The 20,612-nt window shown below is 57.4% G+C and overlaps 1 protein-coding gene across 14 annotated transcripts in view; it reads right to left on the bottom strand.

The window, feature by feature from the left end:
• CAMK2B (calcium/calmodulin dependent protein kinase II beta) overlaps nucleotides 1–20,612 on the bottom strand; it is a 108,475-nt gene that overhangs the window by 39,667 nt on the left and 48,196 nt on the right. For all 14 annotated transcript variants that reach the window (XM_063608956.1, XM_055293256.2, XM_063608957.1 and 11 more), the window contains exons 3-4: nucleotides 6,919–6,978; nucleotides 2,764–2,818 (exon numbers count right to left, since the gene is read on the bottom strand). In XM_063608956.1, the coding sequence (XP_063465026.1) occupies nucleotides 2,764–2,818; nucleotides 6,919–6,978 (115 nt within the window). The remainder of the gene's footprint in view (nucleotides 1–2,763; nucleotides 2,819–6,918; nucleotides 6,979–20,612) is intronic.

The raw sequence follows: 20,612 nt of genomic DNA, 5'->3' as shown, positions 1-20,612 counted from the left end.
GCACCTAGCATGCGACCTGGAGCTCTGCTCACCCTCGCTCACTCCTCTGCATGCCTCTCCTCTCACTCCTCATGGGCCAGCACATTTCTACAGCCAATCAACCACCACACCAACCACAAGGAAACAAAACAGTGTTGACGGGGCCCTTCCCAGGGTCATCTGACCGGGCTCCTGAGCTTGGCCTGTCCATGTGAGGGGCTGTGTGTGCATGTGCTCACATGTGTAGATGCCTGTGTGTGCCCTTGTGTACATGTATACTGGCTTGTGAGCACATGTGCATGTGTGTCTGCGTGTCTGTCTGTACCTATGTGTGCCCATGCGTGCGCTCATGTTCATGTATATTGTTTTGCATGTGTGCATGTGTGCCTGTGTGTGCCCTTGTGTACTGGTAGAGCAGTTTGTGCATGTGCGTCAGTGTGCATGTTTGTACATATGTGTGCTTGTGTATACATGTGCATTGGGCAGGCAGGAGGATCAAAACCCACATCTAGCCCAGGCAAGGGCCTGGCATGCCCCAGTGTTGTGCTATAACTGTCTAGGTCTTGGCACACATTGAACACAGATTAGGCTCTGTAGATGCTGAGTCCAGGCACAGAACAGTGGCTAAAAGGCCTTAAGGTCTTGAGCCAGGGCTGCAGCCCAGAGTCCCTCCAAGGGGTGCCTCACTAGGGCTGATGTCAGGCCCTCTGGGGTGCTCTGTGTGCTCAGGAAGCTACAGTTTGGGCTGGTGGGCACCTGGGACTCCCTGACCAGGGCCATCTAGTGGTTCAGTTTCAGGGAAGGGAGTTTGCTCCTCCACCCACGTTGGGGAGTTTGGGAAACTCAATGCTGGCCCAGGAGGGACATAGTCTGGGAAGGCACACATATGACTCCATGGCCCCCTTTCCTTAGGCTGTGGGGGACATATGGCTGATTCTAGGCTTCAGCCATGGTGCCTATGGGAACTTCTGTCCTCTGGGTGTGCAGGTGTGTGTGAGACCCTCTATTCCTAGGCCTGGTCCTCAAGCCCTGTGACATTCCCAAGCAAGGGGAGTGGGGATATCTGTCAATCCCCCAGAATCCACAGAGTCCCCAAACTACTATGGGGCCTCAGGGCCTCCTGAGAGCGATGCCAGCCAACTCCAGAAACTGCTGTCCCAGCCCTCTGCTGGCCTGGAGGCTGGATGAGGCACAGGGGCCATGGAGGTGGGTGGGGAAGACATGGAGGGTCCTTCCTGACTCGCCAGCCAATCTCCTCTTCCCAGCCTGCCTCAGGGCCTTCATTGACACCTGCCTGGCATGTGCTTGGCAAGGCAGGAGACATGAGAGTCTCTCAAATGGGCACACACACATGCACGAACACACCACCCTTTCTCCTCCTCGGCTCCTGTAACACATGCAGCCATCTGTTGGCCACCAAGGCCCCTGGACCGGACCACCCCCCACCCCACAGTCTCTCCATTTCCTGGGAAAAGAGGCTGGTGGAGGTGTGGTGGGGCACACAGGTGTGGCAGCAAGCCTGCCAGCTCCCCAGGGCCACTGGACAGACATTTCAGGACACAGCCTCAGCCAGGCAGTGGCAACTGTGTCCTGGGTCAGCCCCAGTCACCTGGCTGGTGATTCGACTTGGTGTCTTGTGGGACATGCAGGGGAACCTGAGAGGTGGCCAAGCCCCTGCAGGGACAGTCTCAGCTTCTCTAGGCTGAGAACCTCACGTGGACAGAGGCCTCCTCAGGCCTACATGTGCCATGGCCTGACGTCTGTCACTTGAGGAAGGAGGAGCTGAGAGGGCAGCCCCCACACAGGCGCGTCCTATCTCTGCTTGGCCTGCGTGCTCACAGCAGCCATGGGGAGGGCCTGGGGGTAACCATGGCAATAGCACCAAGGCTGGGCTTCTCTGGCTGTGCGGCTGCCTGGAGGCCACAGGGGCAGGCTAAGGTCGATGGGCCCTTGCCCAGGTCAGGGTCCTGGAGCAGCACTGACTCACAGACAGCTAAATATAGCGCTGCTTAGCAGGAATTGTCAAAAGTGAGGGAGATGAGATCACTGCTTCTAAATCCGGCAGGAAGTGAGAGGCGGCAGCGGCCCCAGACACCTTCTCACTGAGCTACTGCACACATACTCATGAGACACTCACACATGCACATTCATGCAAACACACACATACACATGCATGCACACACATGCATACACTTGTGCCAGCGTACCCACATGCACACACCTCCACACGCTCACTCATACATTCACACAATACACATGCACATGTATGCACATCCCCACCCATATGGACCCTGATTTCATGTGCTCACGCACCCCCACGTGCAAACACCCACACACATGCATACATGTGCACATGATCACATTTCACAGCCACACTCATAAACACACACATGTGCACTCACGCCAGCCAGTGGTGCCCTAGTCCAGCTGGGATGAGGGCACCAAGGAAAGGAAGGTGAATGCAGCTGCTGACTGACTATTCCTCTGGGGTCCACCCGCCCACTGCCTCCAGTGTGCCCTGTTCTGTGTGGAAGAGAAGGGGAGTCCAGGGTGTCAGTCCTGCCTCTGTGGGCCTCAGTAACCCTGGTGCAAAGCAAATGAGGAGAGGCGAGGGAAGCTAGGCCGGGAACAGCTTGGAGCAAGGGGACCAGCAGCAGAAGCACACTCAAGGGAGTGGCCAGCCCACGGGTAGGGACTATTCCCTGGGGCTGGGGAGGCTGCAGATCCCACCCTGAGCCAAGGCTGGGAGTGAGTGCGGCGAGAGTCCCCAGCTCTGGAACTTACAGATCGAAGACCAGGTAGTGGAAGCCCTCCTCGGAGATGCTGTCGTGGAGACGCACTGTGGGGACAGAGAAGCCATGAGGGGCTGGCAGTAGCCCAGGACACACCCCCTGCCTGCCTCCATACCTGTCCAGGCACACCACCAGCTATGTAAGCCCTAGGGTTGCCCAGAGGATCAGGCTGGGTAGGGCCTGGGTGGGCAGGCCAGAGGGCAGCGCTGAGCAGAGTGCTTTGGGCCCTGAGGACCAGCTGGCCACCCAGCGAGCACCCACAGGGCCTCAGGGCAGTGCCACTGCCTTCAGCTGCCAGTGCCTCGCCCTCAGCTGCCAGTCTGGTCACCTGTCTCCTTCTGCCAGAGAGAGACCAGGCCCTTTTGGTCCCAGCCTGGGCGTCAGCTGCTCCCAAACACCATGGAGATTAACAGGAGGAGCTCACACCGCCAAACCGCAGAAAGGAGCTGCCGTGAAGCTCCACATGAGGAGAAGCTGGGACAAAAACCACCATTATTCGCCTTGGGTCTTCCCAGGGCTGCCTTCCGCCTTCAGGCTCTGTGTCTCTGCTGTGTCCTGCCAGCACTGGCTGGCGGGCAGGGTCCCTGCCCAATGCAACATCATCCAAAGGTTTGGGCCCTGAGCTCCGATTCCAGAGCTGGCATGGTCAGCAGGATGGACCACCATCATTCCCTCCTTCCTCCTTGCACAACTTCCCATGACAATCTATGTGCAGTGTGCCTGGCCCTGGAACTCTGCCTGGCGCAGGGCAGGAGCTGGTCAGGATGTGATGAATGAACGAGCGGATGAAGAGGCGCGGGAACAGTGAGTGATTTCAGCACAAAGCAAGCAACCTCAAGGCCTGCTTTTCCTTGAGCTGGAGATGTGCCCTGTACTAAGCAGCAAATATTTTCTAGGAATGACTCATTTTGGACACTCTCCCACATGCCGATCCTGATGATTGCTAGAACAACGAGGACGACGACAGCCAACACGCTGGGGCTGTTCTAAGCACTTTGTGTGTGTTATTTCATTTAACCTTCCCAACCACCCCGAGAAGTTACAGATGAGGAAGCTGAAGCGCAGGGAGGTTAGGTAAGCAGCTGATAGTCACACAGCTCACAAAAGGCAGATTAGGGCTGTGGATTCAGCGGGCAGTCCGGCTTGAGGGCCTGCACTGCACCAGCCTTATTCTCTCCAGTCCTCAAGTCCTGGGAAGATGAACCTCTGAGGTGTGGCTCTCCTCTACCACTTGAGACTGGGCCACAGACGCTGAACGGGTAAGGCGTAGCCGCCTTCTCCTAGGTTCGCAGGCCCCTGGGCCTCAGGCACAAGCAGCCCCTTCCTCGCATGCTCCGGTGCTGTCCCAGTTTCTAACTGGCTGCCAGTGCCCTCCCTCCTCTGGCTCTGGTTCTCCCAGGGGCCCAGCCTGATAGCGTCCTTACATCCGGGAACTCCATGTGGTCTCTGGGGCCTAGGCCTCATCTTGCAGATTCCTGGACTCCAGCAGCCCCATACCGATGGCCCTCCTTAGCCCCTAAACCTCAGGCAAAACGCCCTCCACCAAGGGCAGGCCAGGCCCCAGAAGCCTCCACAGAATCAGAAAATAAAGGGCGAGCCCAGCCCCTGCCACTTGCACTGGCTGTGTGACCTGGGGCAGGTTGCTCAGCCCATCTAAGCCTCAATCTGCCCCTCTGTGAAATAGGATAAATAGCACCTCTTCACGGGGTGGCCGTGAAGATCAATTATGTAACCTTTGTGGTGCTCTGAGACAGTGAGCACTAGGTAAACCACAGCTCTGTGACCATCACTGTCACCATCATCACCTGAGTGTGAAGAATCCCAGGTGACCAACACTCAGCACCAGGGTCTGGGGCCCACTTAAGAGTCCTGGGGCTTTTGCAAGCCCAGTGCAGAAAGACCTGCTCCACTTCTCTGCCTCAGGCCCAGCAGCCCAGCCTTCTCCTCTCTGCCCCCACCAAGCCCCATTCTCAAAGAGCAAGGTTTTCCCCAGACCATGTCCTGGGTCAGTGCCCTGGGCGGAGGGCAACTCTTACCCACCAGGGCTGTCTGTGAGCTGATGCTGGCCTCTGCTAAGCAGGCACTCCACCAGCTAAGGCACTCATCTGAAACCAATGTCCCCTTTCCCTCTCACCCCTCCCTGGCTGATTTCTGTCCCAAGAGCACGGATGCCCTCTCACTAGGTCCCCTGGACCCTCTCTTCACTCCTAGGCTCCCATTCTACCCAGGCTGGCCTCTGCGTCCCTAAGACATGGCGGATCCTGGAGGCCCACCAACATCCCGCTTCTAGGACTTGCCTGTGAAATCTCTGGAGTTAAAAAGCTCACCCCTCCCCACTCCTTTCCAGTGGGGGCTGCCCAATAAGCCCAGTTGGGGGCCCAGCAGGCTGGCCCCTCTGAGCTGCCCCACCTGGGACATGCTTCATGAAAATCACATACTCAAAACAGAGGTGGTCCCAGGGGCCATGGAGGGGATACTCCCACGGGCAGCTCCAAGGGAGGCCCTGTCATCTATGAAGGTACCTCACTGCTCCCTAGGGGCGCTGCAGGGCTGATCTCATGGTGGGGGCTGCCCCTGCCCTCAGGCGCCCACCTCCCCATGCATGCCTGGTGGGCTGGTGCAGAGGCAGATGGGCTCCGAGGAGGCAGTTGGGGGGGAAATCCCACCTCCTCAGCAGGAAGCAGGTTGCTCAGGCCAGATGGAGCACTGGGGGTCTGTGTGGGGAGTCTGGGCCATGTGCATGTGGACACTTTTAAAAAAAACATTTTTAACTTTTTAAAAATAGTTATATACTTATTTTAGTGGTTTAAAAGAAAACCTAACTGGCACATCAGACGGCAAATTCACAGACAGGGCTAAGTAAAAAAGTGAATTGTCAGAAAATCTATTTAAATAAAAACAGTAAGCAAATAACACTGGGCAGCATACAGAGGTGGCAAATAAATAAAGTCCTGGGTTACTAAGAGGAAGCAGGATGAAGAGTCCAGTCTGGATGCCGTGGGTTGATGGGCAGCGGCAAATCTCGCCAGGGGCTAAGATGCAGCAGCAGGACCCTGAGGGCCCGCCTGGGGCTGCAGCCTGGCCCCAGGCCCTGGAGTTGGGGCTGCCGCTTTCCATGCTGGGGTCCTGCTGGGTCCAATGGGGCACCTGCCCCTCTGCCCAACTCATTGGTGAAGCATCAGATGAGGCAAGGTGGTTCCAGCCCCCTAAACCAGGTGATGAGGGTCCGGCGACCTTCGGAGCCAGGCCGAGGTGAGTGTGTGGATGCCCCAGGCTCCTAAACAGGCTCCCGGTCCCCAGCTGTTCCTTTGGAACAGGCACGCCTGGGCTCCTCCTGGCCTAAGTGAATCAGAGCTTTGGAGGAAAGGGCCCAAAATCCAGAGGAAAGGGCCCAAAATCCACCTGACAGCTCCCCAGGTGCCTCCGAGGCCAAGAGCGGCTGCCATCCCCAGGGTGTTTCCTGGCTGCTCCCAGACAAAGGCAAGGCCTGAGCTCCAGGCTCCAGATACCCCTGTGGAGCAGCTGACTCTGGGCCAGGGTCACTTGACCCCAGACCATAGTTCCAGAAGCCCTGGGCCAGCGCAAGAAAACAGTCAGGGGCTCTCAGCCCGAGGACGGCATGTGCTGGGGTCTTTGGTCAGTCTTTCTTTTCCTTGTAATTGGGCCATCTTGTGGCTTTTTTTTGAGGCCACAGAGTGTTGAGGCCCCTGTGTGTTCTCAGCAGAATGGCGGCTCAGTGTTATGGAGGCTCAGAGTTATGGGGGTCACACGCTGGGCACTCGCTCAGCGGAGGGCTCTGTGAGGAATGTGTCCTTTACCTTCCTCTGCACCAGTGCCACAGACAAGACCCAAAGGACAGAGTGGGGTGGTGAAGGACCTGTCCAGTCGGGTGGAACTGGGCACCCAGAGCCCCACCTTGGGGCTGCCCTGGCTCTGAGCACCCCTGGGAATCACGTCACATACGACAAAGTCCTCAAGGTCAGGGCAGAAGAGGGGGCGTCCTCAGGGGCTTCTGGTGGGATATTTCAACAGAGAAGAAAAGGAAGTCTTTCTGCATCTCTTTGAAAGTCTGATAGAGAAACCGGAATGGGCTGCTGTCCGGGAGAGGGTGGGGACCCATCCCCCCTCCCTACCCCAGGCCGCTCACCGATGTTGGAATGCTTCAGAAGGCGGCAGATCCGAGCCTCTCTCTCCAGTTTCTGGTGATCTGGGGGACAGAAAACACAAGGCGTCACCTCCTGCGCCAGCAACTGGTGGCCCACGGATCATCCATGTCAGGAGAGGCCCACGAGGGTGTGCCAGGGCCTCTGACGAAGAGAGGAGTGGTTGTGACCCCACAGTGAGTAGTCGTGCCCCCACCAAGGGAACACCCTTCGTGGCACCCCCTGGGCCACTGGTGGCAAGGCTGGGGCAGGGACCAGCCGGCTTGTGTTTGGGGTGGGTGGAGAGGCCCATTCGGGTGGTAAGCGCTACTAACTCGGGGCTAAAAGTTTCCCTGGATGATTCAAAGTCAGCGGTGCACTGATTTAATCCTCCATTTATTTGTCCTAATTCCATGCTCTTTGGAGCTTTTGGCTGAAGCCAAATTTGTTCTTCCGAGGCAGGGGAGGGGCTGTCAGAACGGGGCCGGGAGGGGGTGAGGGTGTGCCCCGGAGCCCGGCTGGCAGGAGGAGGAGGGGAAAGCCTCAGAGAGGCCTCGCCTGGATACGCGTAAACTGGTGGTGAAGCAGGAGGTGGCCTCTCCTGCCCCGGCTGCTCTCCTCCCACCCCACAAGGTGCCGGGCCCAGATCCCGGGACACCGGAGGTGTGGAGGTGACTGGTGCCCCTTGGGTGGCCCCTCCACTGGCCCCCAAAGGATGGAGCAACTTATCTGCCAGAAATTTTACATTTCAAATAGAGGCAGGAGGCTTTTAAAAACTGATGGAGATTGTAATAGCAAAACCCAAAACCCCACACTTCCACTGACAGAGGGAGGACTCCATGTGCTGCAGTCACACAGGGTCCCATACTGCAATGCAACAAAGCCCTCCGCCAACCCCCACGTGCGGGTAGCACCCGCATCCTAATAGTGTGGAGGGAACGAGCAGCAAAGGGGGACCCACAGTGTGCTCTTATTTACACAAAGGTCGAAACTAGGCAGTCGGTGGGCACAGCCGCACGTGGGGAGCTGCAAGGAAAGGCCAGTGCATTTCAGAGTTCAGGACGTGACTGGGGAGGGGGCATCAGCGTCTGGAGCCCCCTCCACCTGCCCAATGCTGAGTCCCACCACGTGAAAGGTGAGCAGGTCCTGGGGGCACATAATTAATACACAAGACAAGACCTCGGGGATGCCTCCTTCGCCAGGAATGCCCAGTAGCGCCCAGGAGCAGGGAAAGAATGAGGCTGCAACTTCACAATCATCCTTGGGAAGCATTAAAACCTCTGATCCCTGCGCTTGGCAGAAACTTGTCCACCTGCAGGAAGGGAGGCCTGGCTGAATCATGTCTGGCCGGTTCCCCTGGAGCAGGTGTGGCGGTGGCAGCCTGGGGGTACAGGACATGCCTGCAAACACGCATATGCCTTGAGTGAGAAAGCCACGCCTACAGATGGGAAGGTCTCTGGGAGCGGCATCCCCTGGCTCCCCCCTCCCAGGACAGGCATTCGTCTCCCTGCCCTGGCCACCTGGCTGCCATCTGCTTCAAGCCCAGCCGCCTGGCATCCCACGAGAGGGATTCAGAGGGATCTGGCAGAGCCTCCAGGTGGCATGGAGGGAGTCAGACCCCATCCTGCTGTTTTGCTGGAAGCCCAGGGCATACCTGCTCCCTCTCCCACCTGCACACCCAACTCAGCAAGCACTGCACGGTCTTCCAGAATACTCCAGTCCCTGCTCCCTCTCCCTCCCCTCTCCCCTCCCACTGAAGTGGGAGCTGAGGTGCCAGGAGCCTCAGGGATTTGTGATGGCGGAACTGGAACCAGCCCAAGTGTCTGTCAGCATCAGAATGGAAAAATCAAACATAGTCACAATAGAATACACACGGTGTGGGCTCCGTTTTCCTATCTGCATGGAGCTCAAAACCCAGCAACACTGGACATACCTGGGGAGGAGAGGGCTCCATGCACGAGGCCTGGCTCCAGTGGAAAGCAGGGGACTGACTCTTGCAGCACTCCTGACCCCCATCCCTCTGGGGTGGGAGGAGGGAGGGGTCTCAGGGTGCAGGATGGTGAGTTCAGGGGGTTATTGTTTTCTTTCCTAATGTCTTTCTTAAACTGATTGTGAACATTTTTCAGACTTAGAGTAAAATTGCAACAACAGTACAAAGCAATCATGTACAGCACTTCTGTACAATCTCCCTGCCCCGCCCCTGCTTCCATATAACACACTCGCTTTTTTCTGATGCGTGTGTAACACCAGGCAGCACTCAGGTGCGTCTCACAAGGACAGGGTGTCCCTTCTATAATCTCAGTGCAGGTCCCAGATTCAGTAAATCAAATGCAGATATGACACTCATGTCTCAAAGCTACAATCCACGTTCCACTTTTCCAACTTGTCCCAAAAAAGTTGATGGCTAATCTTTCCCCAGGACAGGATCCAAGCCCGGGACCGCACATCGCCACAGGACGTGTGGGCCAGAGCCAGGCTGAGGGAAAGGAGGACCTAGGAGGGAGAGGCGGTGGAACCAGGGCATGTAGTTTCCTTTTGAAAAATTGCCTGATTAGAGTTAAATCAATAAAATCATAAATCCAAATCAGGAGAAAGATGCAATTATGAACGCATTCTCCTGGGACACAGATAATTTATATGCCTGTGTTTTATTACTGAAACATCACCAAGAGCTGAGCCCCAGCCCAAAGATGATACCTATTCCTGGGCATGTGTTTAGGGAGATAATTATTTGTGTGGGGCAAACAAAGGGCACCTGGCTGCCCAGTCCTGGCACCAGGTGTCCACTCGTGGTGGCCATACAGGTTGCTGACTGGTCCTCTTTCTGTAACACCCACAACAGCACCTCGACCACCTCCTCCCAGCAGCTGCAGTAGGTTACAGCTCAGAGAGCCACTTGGAAACCATAAACCATGACACAAGATCTAAGCTGGTAACACGCAGACACACAAGTCGTATAGAGTGCTTCACTCTCGGTGGCAGGATTATGGCTAATGTTGTTTCATTCGTTAACTTCCCTTCCCCCAGTTTTGACAGTGATCCTGCGTTACTTCCATAATTTAGCAAAGCATTGTTTTTAAAAAATATTTTGATCCTGTCTCCAGTGACCAAGCTACTGATTCAATATGACGAGGATGTTTCATAAAATCTGCTATGGTAGCATTTGCCCTTAAATTGTAAAAATTCAGGCAAAAAATAAATCTAAGCGGATATAATATGACTCTGGATGGGACTGAGAAGCCACAAGAAGGAGGGGGCAGGAGGAAGAGGCGTTCTTTCTCCACCTGGCTCAGACAGCCCCATCTCAGGGCAGGCCAGAATCCAGCTTCCTAACTCTGTGGACATACTATGATTTTCTTTCCACAAAACCAGGGACATTATTCTTGGCTTCCACATTAACACCGTAAACCCCTTGTCATGGACAAGGTTAAGTAAGTTATATTGAACCCAATCCAGTGCATAAGAAATGTGCCCTGGCCCTGAACAGTACAGCAGAAGCTGGCCCTAAACGGTACAGCAGAATCTGGGAGAACCTCCAGCTCTGTCCTATTCCCTGCCCCAGACAGTGCAGCAACCGTATCTTGCTCATCCCTGCCTGCCAGCCTCATTCGGGGGGGCCTCTGGTCCCCAGGGAACCTGCTGGACTCAGGAGACCAGAGCAGTGGCCACTGAGCAGGTCCCGAGGCCAGCAGGCCTGTGGTGAGAACACAGCCGGAAGTCTGCCAGCAGCAGCTCCCTACCTGCCCAGGACCCCATCAATGCCCCCAGGACCCCCGCAGGGCACCCCTTCCTGAAGGAGGTCCCATGAGGCCTCCTGAGTGGCCAGCCCTGGCTATGGCCACTACAGTGATGTCCTCCTGGTCAGGGCCAAGCAGTGTCACAGAAGTCACAGAAGAGGTACCACATCTCTGCAGGTTGTGAATCCAACAACAAAGAAACCCCAAGAACCCACCCCATCCAACAGCCGGTGCGTGGTCACCTCCTCAGAAGGTGCTGGATCCCCTCTCCCCGTCGGCCAACGTCAGGCTCAGGCTCACGGCACTTCTCCGCGCGCACTGGCTCCGGGAACTGCAGTTCCCTGCAATGCTGAGTTTTCCTAAAGGAGTCTAAGAACAACCTCTGAAATAGACCGTGGGACAGAAGACAGGGGCTGGGGAGTGAGGACACAGGCTGAGCCCCTCCCAACCTCCAGGGGACCTCACCCCATCAAGAGGAGACCCTTCTGCCCTCTTGCCCTCCCTCTTCTTCTCCCACCCCAAGACCCCTGGCCAAGGTCTTGGGGTTCCAGGGCAGACAGTCCCTGGGGCACAAAAAGCCAATGACAGCAGTGCCTGTGCCATTTGTTACAGCAGAATGATGAGCAGAGTGCTCTCAGGCCCTGATTCTGCCTGTGGAGACTCAAGAGGTGATGCTTCAGTGGGGTTTTAGAGGATGAGTAGGAGTTTGCCTACTCATGCTGGAAAAAGACTTGGTTCTCACACCCCCTCTGATGTGAAGCTTGGAGAGGGAACTCATGAGTTCAACCAGCTCCTAAATGCTTGGGCATCTTGCGAATCTGCACCCTAAACGGAGGCAAGGGCGTATGTGTGTGGGCCTGTATTTAAGCCAGAAGGTGACTGGCCCATTCAGTGTGGATGCAATTCTACACATGCGCACACGTGTGTACACATTTACACACCTGCTCCCCAAGGGGGTGGCTAAGAGAGATGCTGGCAAAAGCATTGCTATTTATTTCTCCTACCAGAGAAACATCCCACAGATCAAATACAGCATTCATTTATACCCCCATAAAAGCATTTATCAAAAACCCCCCAAAACAACAACAACAAAAAACCCCATAAACAATTGTCCTCAAAAAGATCATGCTAAACCGGAGCCTGCAATTATCCTCCTGCCTGCTTGAATTCTAATGATAGTGCGACATCCTCAGATTCCAGCCCTCAGGGAATGCCAAGCCCTGGAAGCTTTTCTAGGTGATTTGGCTACAATCTCTGCACAGAGCCCTGGCCTGCTGGCCATTCATCCTGCCAAACCTGCACCTGGGTGTCCCCTGAGGTCCACACGACAGGTAGGGCCAAGTGCTAGGACACAGGCAGGCTGGGGGCCACTGAAAGACAGGGAAGAGAAGCACCCCCAGCTGAGCCCTGCACAGCTGCGCTGAGCTCATCTTACGGCAGGCTTCTCACCAGCTCCCGCACACATCCCAGGATGCTGAAGACACCCCGGACTGCGCAGGGCAGACTGCTGGGCTGGGACTCAAAGCGAAGGCCTCTCGCCGAAGCGCAGGGGCTCTCTGTGATATGCCACTAGGTCTGCATTCCCTGCTGCTCTCTGAGCTGGTGGGTGGTGCCTGCCTGGTGCCTGCAGCCTCTGCTCAATGTAGAATCTGATATTTACAGCCTGCAGATGCTGGCTGTGGGGGCAGCAAGGCCGACATCACAGAGGAAGGGGAGACAACGCCACACCAGTATCAGGAGGGCGCTCAAGGGCCCAGGTGACAAGGCTCCCCTCCTCCCTCACCCCACAGCCTTCTCCAAAACACTGAGAGCCCGGCTGGTCTGGGTTACCTGCCTGCAGAGGCCGGACCAAAGCAAACCACTCGTGCTCGTGGGGAAAGACAAGGTCGGGTTATGCTTGCCTAGATGTCCAGCCTCTCAGGAGCAGGGACCACAGGTCCTCCACCAACAGCCATTCCCAGATCCACAGGACCCCCGAAGCCTTGGCGTGGAGCTCTGAGGGGCGGGGTAGGGGAGTGGGGGCTCCTCCAAGCTGTTACTGTGCTGGCGGGTTGGCAGCTGGCACCCACCACCATGAAGGTGGCAGGGGCAGGGGCCACCTCAAGGTGCCCACGGCCAAGTGCAGGAAGAGACAGGACCGGGACATGGGCACAGCCACGTGACCCACCCTGGAGCACCTGCCACATGCCAGGTACCGTCTGTTCTGTGCACATTACAGGCATTAACCTATTTCATTCCAAAAATGCCCTGAAAGACCAGGAGTGGCGGGGGAGAGACTGCAAACCTCTCCTGGTGTGGCGGGAGCTCCTCCCCTCCTACCATGCCACCCTCATCAGCGTGGGAGCCGTAGGGTCCCTGAGCTAAGAACAAAGAGAAGCCAGCTGAGGGCGATGGGAGAGGTGGAGCTGATGGGGCAGGACATTCACACCAACCCTCCTGCATCTGCAGGGTGAGGCACAGGGCAAAGGTGAGGAAACTGAGGCACAGAGAGGAGCTCAAAGCTGCCAGGGCTGAAAGGCCAAGGCTGGGGGCCTGGTGGGGGCAGGGTAGCCTTCAACATCCCAAAGGTGCACTTGTGCATGGCTCTGGGGACTCCTCGTGTCCTGAGTGGATAGCACCCAGAGGCCATGGTGCGACCAGTGCCCCACATGGGGAAGGGAGGGTCTTACAGGACAAGTTAAGGTTACATGGTTTGGTAAATCGTTGATGTTCGCTCCCATAATTTCCTCTTTCTTTCTCCAGAGCCAAGAAGGGGTCCGGGATGGAGCTGGCAGAGGCTTCCCTGCCCACCCAGGCCCCCTATGCCATCCTCCACCCTCCCCGCCCCTCCTCCTCCCTGGCGGTGGGTGACTCACAGCAGGGGTGGGGGGTAGTGAGTGAGAGGAACCAGGGAGAAAGGGAACAGGAGGGCGTGGGTGGGCACTGGGCCCCCCGCCAGCCACCAGGAGAAATAGCAGAGCTGGCACCTCCAGGAGGACACCGCAGGGCACTGGGCGGGGGCGGCAGGGGGGCAGGAGGGGGAGGCACAAGGCCCACCCGTGTCAGGAAGGTCTGCCTCCCTCTCACCCCAGGGCCTCTGGAATTGTCAGACCCACAGACCGGGAGGAGGCCTGCCGGGTAAACTCTGTGCTGGCTGGGGGATGCAGCTGGGGCCACCTGGGACCACTGCCACCAGGGTCTGAGGGCTGGGGGGTGGGGCTCCCTAGGTGCCATGAATCCTGCCCACCCTGTGGCCTGGGACAAGAGATGGCACTTCCCTGGGCCTCATCTGGAAGATGGCTGTAATAACAGTATCTGGCCCCAGGACTGTGCCGGACTGAAAATGGAATCGTGTGTGGAAATCCACACGGGCCTGGCACAGGGTGGGTGCTCAAGAATGTACCCCCCCATTCCAGGCAGCCCTGCCTTACCCTGAGGGAGGTTTCCAGACCCCCCATGGGCCCATCACTGGGGGCCCCCCACCAGCACCAGCGCTCTCCACCCATTTCCTCATGCCTGGGAGGAGATCCTCAAGGATAACCCCTTCTGCTTGTCTGCCACACAGCCCAGCTGGGGAGGGCACGGGGATGGTGCGCATGGCAGAAGGGCTCTGCTCCAGCTGCCCTGGCCTGGAAGCAGTGGCTGGGGAGGGATGGGCCAGAAGCTGTGTACTGTGCCAGCTTCTGGTTCCTCAGGGCTGGGGCTACCTGGGGCTCTGCTCCTCGAGGCTAATCCACAGACCAACATCAAGACAGGTGGTCCACCTGTGCGCTGGACTAGGGTGGCAAGGACACCAGACTCAGGGCTCTGACCCAAGCCTGAGGCTGTCTGGCTGAAGGTGCTGTGACGTCAGTGCCATGCTCCAGAACTCAGGCCCTGCCCAGGGGCCTGCTATGGAACGTGGCACGCCACCAAGGCCTGGGCCAGGAAACTGGCTGCATCCAAATCCCACTTGGGGGCCTCAGTTTCCTCCCATGAAATGGATTCAGGAGATGCCCTGTCAAGTAGCGCTGCTCCTGTCCAGAAGAGATTTCGAGGGCCACAGCAGAGAGGGGCCCCCAAAGCCACCCCCCATCCCCACAGAGCTGGGCACACATCTGTCCAATACTCTGGACCTTGGTGGGGGTCAGCAGCCCCTCCCTGCACTGGCAGTACATTGGCAAGACCCATCAGCCCCAGGAGACCTGCACCCCTGTCTCAGCGACCTGCACCATCACAGGCATGAGAGAGCTTCCTAGACTTTTTCTTTTCTTTTTTTTTCTTTTTTTTTGGTGGAGTCTCTCTCTGTCACCCAGGCTAGAGTGCAGGGGCATGATCTTGGTTCATAGCAACCTCCACCTCCTGGATTCAAGTGATTCTCCCACGTCAGCCTCTCCAGTAGCTGGGATTAGAGGTATGCGCCATCACACCTGGCTAATTTTTGTATTTTTAGTAGAGACAGGGTTTCACCATGTTGGCCAGGCTGGTCTCGAACTCCTGACCTCAGTTGATCCACCCACCTCAGCCCCCCAAAGTGCTGGGATTACAGGCATGAGCCACCATCTGTCCCTCTAGACTCTTAAACAGCTTGCCAACATCCACATCAAACACCAGCCACGCATATTCTGCACCCTGCCTGGTACCAACACACTTAACTCAAGCGTCCCAATTCACTTCAAGGCTAAACTTGACTGCGCTCGCACACTAGTGACAGAGTACTTGGGAGCCAAGCGCAGCCCTGTGTGGCACTGAGCAGCTGGGCCAGAACCTGATAGGACATCCTGGGCCTTGACACTAGGCCAGTGGGGTCTGGCCTTTAAATCTGTTTGGCCACGTCCTGGCCGGCTCCTACAGACTCTGGTGACAGAAAAGCGGGCATTGGCTGTGGGGTGGGGCAGGCATGGGGCAGGCAGAGGCCAGCTCACATCTCGGGGCCAGCACTTGCCAACCTGGGCTGCCAGCAAGTCCTTTGGTAGCACTGACCTTGGATTTATTTGAGAACAGAGAGGGCAGCCGGGTAGGGACGAGGGAGTGGCTTCCAGCAGCCCCTCTCCTCTGACTCTCCTCCCTGGCTGGTAAATGTGAAGTAAAACCAGTCCTGACCCCAGAGTCAGCTTGGGCCATGCGGCAGGGACTGCCCATCCAGTCTCAGGGTGCAGGCCAGTTTAGGGGCTGAAAGGAGGCCATGGGCAGATCCCGGCCATTCCTCCTAAAAGGAAAACTGCTCCTTGAGAATGACCCTGTGAGTCCTTCAGGGTAGTGACTTCTGTGTGCTGAGGACTGGCTCTGGGCAGGCCTGTGAGCTGCTCATGGCACCATGAAACAGGGCTGTTGCTGCATCACCCCAGCTTTCAGATGGGGGCAGGGGGGCAAGGAGACTGGGTCGAAGTGGAGCTGGACCCCGTCACAGGAGGCCCCACTTGGGGCCTCGGGAGCAGCCCCCTCTTCATTTTCTTTCCAGTGGGACTTCTTGGAGCCCTTCAGATGCTGCCATAGTGGGCTGGACAAGCCTGCTTTCCCTCTGGAGATCTGGGGCAGGGAGTTGGGGGGGTGGGCAGCGAGGACTTGGGGAGCCCAGTGGTAGGTCTGAGGCAAGAATAACCCCGGCCCAAGGTCTGGGGGCCAGGTCAGGATCCTCTGAGGGCAGCACAAGTCTACCAGAAAAGGTGAGGTGGTGTCGAAGGAGGTAGGCGGTGGAGGCAGACACCCTTATCCTCCTGGGCACCCAGCACCTCTTGGGGTCTCAAGTGGTCCGGTCAGGCCTGTGCAGCCCCGGGAGGCTGAGCCCTGTGATGAAGATGCGAGAGGGCAGCTCTCGCTGTGGCTTTCTGTGCATGTTTTGTTTTTAAAAGGCAACACGACAACCAGCAATTAACCCGCCAGCAGCTCCACCACCCACAAGAAGCACCTGTGGGCACATCCTGCAGCTGCCTGCCGCCTCAAGGTCAGGGCTCCCAGGGACCCTGGCAACCACGTCGGCAGCACCCTGCCTCTCTGCATGAACGTGCATGACGGAGCTGGAGCTGATGGCCTCGTCGCTATTTGCCAGCCATATGGGGATGAACATAGCCATTCTGGGAGCCCAGGCCAGGCCAGCGGCTGCAGTAGGGCCACTTCCAGGCTACACACTGTGGGGTCCACAGCATCTTCCCTCCATGGGGTCCACTTGGCCTTTCAGCAGGGGCCCCATTCCCAGTGCCCTTTTCAGGAAGGATCAGAACCATTCTCGAGCTTTTGGGGTGCAGCTCAGCTTTGAAACAGAGGTGTGGCTTGGAATTCCTTCCCTGTCACTGCCAAGCTGTGGCATTTTGTGCAGGGCTATGGTGTAAGGCCTAAAGTTAAAGCCAACATTACGTGCTACTTTGACACCCAGTGAAACCAGGAAGGCCCTGAACAACCTAGCTTCATGTTCCCCACCGGACTCTCCTGCTGTGGCTAAGTCCCCACCCAGGCAAGCCTCCTCCCCACAAGGACCGGGCACAGTTCCTGCTTACGCCTGAGTAGCGAGATGCAGCTCTCTGCCAACCCATGGAATTATTCAAACCAGCCGAAACTGCCTCTGATGGGAACCAGGGGCCACCTCACCTCGTCGTTACTCCAAAGCCTGCCTCCCCAGCCCCTGCCTGTTCACTGTGTCCTGAGTGCAGTGTCCTCCTCTCTGGGCTCTGAGTATATGTGACAATAAAATGCCATCCACTCATCTATCCAGTGCTGGGTGTCATGTGTTCAGTCATCCCCGCAACCCCAGGACAGGACTCCCGTGCTCACAAATGGGGTGAGTAGGAGGAGATTTAAACCAAGGTGCCTAGACTCTCCAGTCTAGGAAAACAACAGTGGCCCCCTACAGGGCAGGCATGGTGACAGGAGGGGCTTGCTAGGCCATCCCTCACAGCCCTGGTGCAATGGGTCCTCCACCTGGGGTTCCCCCACCCCGACACATACACGTCCCACCAAAGCCCATCTCTCCATAGACACCATCTTGGCTTCCTCTGGAAACAGCTGGGACACTGGCTCAGGCCAGCCCCTGGGGCTGCAGGACCCACCCTGTCAGGGTACTACTCTCAAAAATAAGGCCCAGACTCCAGGGCTGCACTCTTGACCACTGTGGCCTTATGTCCAGCCTCATCCTCTGCCCCCAACTCTGTCCATGTCCTTTTCGTCCTTTTCAGAGAGCGGACAGCTGCCTGGAGGTTCCCACTCATCCCTGAGCAGACGTCTGGGGGCCCAACCCAGCTCGAGGCCCAAGGCCAGGGAGCACAGAGCGAGGCCAGGAGCACAGTCCGGGGCAAGCACTGCCACATTTTTTAAGGTATTGAGGAAAAAGAATAGAGAGGACTGTGCAACAGAAGCGAGTGGCCAGCAGCCCCGCACACTGCTATCGGGCCCTTTCCAGAATGCCCCCCACCACCTCCGGATGAGAGCATCTGCACACATCAGCCCTCCCCAGCAGGAGAGGCTGAGGCCCTCACATTCACCCACGGGGCTCTTCTAACCCCCACTAACCTCAATAAACCCTCCGTGACCTTCTGTAGGCTAATCACTCCACACCGAGCTGGAGTCGGGGCTCCCCCAGGTGACATTCAGACAATGGAAACATCAGGACCTCAGAGCCGCTGTGCAGACCTGTCACAGGACTGCAGTTCCTGGCCCTGGGGACAGAAGACAGTGGCTGCCCACAGGGGAGACGCACACCCAGGGCCCCCAGGACCTTCCCGGGCTCCCTGCAGCTGTTCCCCCTCGAGCTTTGCCCTGGATATCCAGCTCTCCAGACTTTCCCATCAGCAGCCAGACCAGCACAACAGAGACCAAAGCTCTGCCATTCCCAAGCTCGGTTCCCACCCAGGCCTCAAACCCGCACCTTGCGGGCTTCCCCACTCCTGCCCAAGTCGTCCCGGGAACCTGGGCACTCCGAATCCCCTTCTCCTTCCATCGATGGTCACTACCACTCCCCACCCAGCTCAGTCCTTAAGTGGAATCTTCAAAACACTCTTCTCCTCCCACCCGTTCAACTCTGTTTATTAAGGAGGTGCTGTGCAAAGCAGGAGGCCTGCCCTTGCTGGGCCTACAGTCCGCTGGCGGGTGGCCTGGAGGGAGCAAGGGGCGGTGAGCAGGAAGGACCGGGGGAGGGGGCTGTGCCCACAGTGGCAGAACCAGGTCTTCAAACCTTGGGCCCACAGGCTGTGGGTTCAGCCATCTCCCCAATCCTCACTCACCTCCTGGAACCGGCAGAGCCTGGAAGTAAGGATCCGCCAGATGTGGGAACTGTCAGTGCTAGAAAAGCCAGGCAGCATGGAGGCCAACCCTGCACTTATTTTACAGAAAAGAGGAGTGAGGCAGGGAGGGGATGGTCTTTAGGGGCCAGAACCCAGCTCCCAGGTCTCCCCTCTGCCGGGAGCCTTTTCTGCCGCTGACAAGCCCCTGATCCTGCAAGATGAGTGACTGGAAATGCGGAAGCACGCAAAGGGGTCCTCCGTGACAACAACTCCCCTCCCCTCCCTCCCTTCCCTGGCTCAGGGATTCCTCCCTCACCCCCTCCAAATGCCAACAGGGTGGGCCCTGCTCCTGCATCCAGTTCAGGATGCATTTGCCTTCCCCAGGGGTCATGGAGGCTCAGGAACCTGGCATTGGACCCTGACCAGCAGGTCACACCCAGAACCAGAGAGCAGGAGGTCATGACGCTGCCCACCCTTTCTCCACCTGACAGATGGGGCCAGCAAGGGCCAGGACCCTCCGCACAGCCCAGCTCCCTGTTCTCCTGGTCCTATTCGGGGCCGCTTTCTAGAAGCCTTCGATTAAACCAATTCGGTTTCCAAACTAATGACAAAGCCCTGTCTCTTAACAGTCTGGCTTAGCATTGCCAGATAAAACACAGGGTGCCCAGTTAAATTTGAATTTCAGACAAAGGACAAAATTTGTTTTTGGTGTAAGTTTGTCTCAATTTCAGATACACGACAAATAATTTTTAGTTTAAGTAAGTGTGTCCCATGCAATTTGGGACATACAGTGCTTATTTTACGTCTTTTGATTGTAAATCATACTTAATTGCTAAATCCAGCAGCCTAGCCTTGTTCCTTCATTGCTCCTAGGTGGCCCTCCCCCTGGGAGGGGCAGGCATGCGGTGCCCCCACCAAGCCCCCAGAAGGCCTGCCTCCCAGCTCCCCTAACTCCTTCTGCACCTGGATGCAGGGTCCCTTCCCCATAATCCCAATTCAGGGACCATCCCCATCCTGTTGGAGGCTGACCCTGGGGTAGGGGAGGGGGCGTTTCCCAGGGATTCCCCCAACTCCTGGCCACCCTCCAAATCCCTAGAGAGCAAACTTAAAGGCAGAGTGGGCCAAGAGTTCGGTGGGAGTCCAAGATCTAAAGCTGTTCCCTCAGGCTGGAAGCCACCCAGGGAGGTTGGGGTAGGGAAGCAGAGGAGGTCTCCCAGCAGGGAGGAGGTGGGGAGAGAAGCCAGAGGGGAAAGAGAGGCAGGGGGAGGGGAGAAGAGAGGAGGGTAGGGCCCCTGAGCCAGGGAGGAGGGAAAGGGGCGGGTCCCCAGGCTGGGAGGGGGGGTCCCTGGGCTGGGAGGGGTGCTGCTGCCACAGGCGCATGCTCAGCTGTCCCTGCAATGCGGCGCCTTGTCCTCTGTTAACCCAGTTCCGTGGATTCTGCCGACCAGGCACTCATTATCCCCCTGAGCAGGGGTCGTTTTCTGGCTGTGGATTGTGCGGGAGCCACAAGAAAACTGCAGTACCTGCTGCAGTAGGAAAGCCCCGGAGGCAGCCCCCCCACACTCACTGCACAAAGGGGTCCCAGGCAGGCAGGCTTCTGGCTGAGGAAAGGGGGGGGCGTGCAGGCTTCCCTGGGGTGCAATGCACACCCCAGCCCCAATGATCACAGAGACCTCAAGATGGTCCCTGTCCATCACGCCTTTGGGCAGGGAGTGTCCCCCCAAGACAGACAGAAGGGTCCCTGGGGAGACCAGGTGCCCCAGAAAGGGAGCTGGGGTGAGCTGCGCATGG

Source organism: Symphalangus syndactylus, chromosome 9 (assembly GCF_028878055.3).
Source record: "Symphalangus syndactylus isolate Jambi chromosome 9, NHGRI_mSymSyn1-v2.1_pri, whole genome shotgun sequence".
In the NCBI taxonomy this organism is placed as follows: domain Eukaryota; kingdom Metazoa; phylum Chordata; class Mammalia; order Primates; family Hylobatidae; genus Symphalangus; species Symphalangus syndactylus.
The sequence above is the reverse complement of the archived record's forward strand: the minus strand, read 5'-3'. Positions and strand labels throughout refer to the sequence as shown.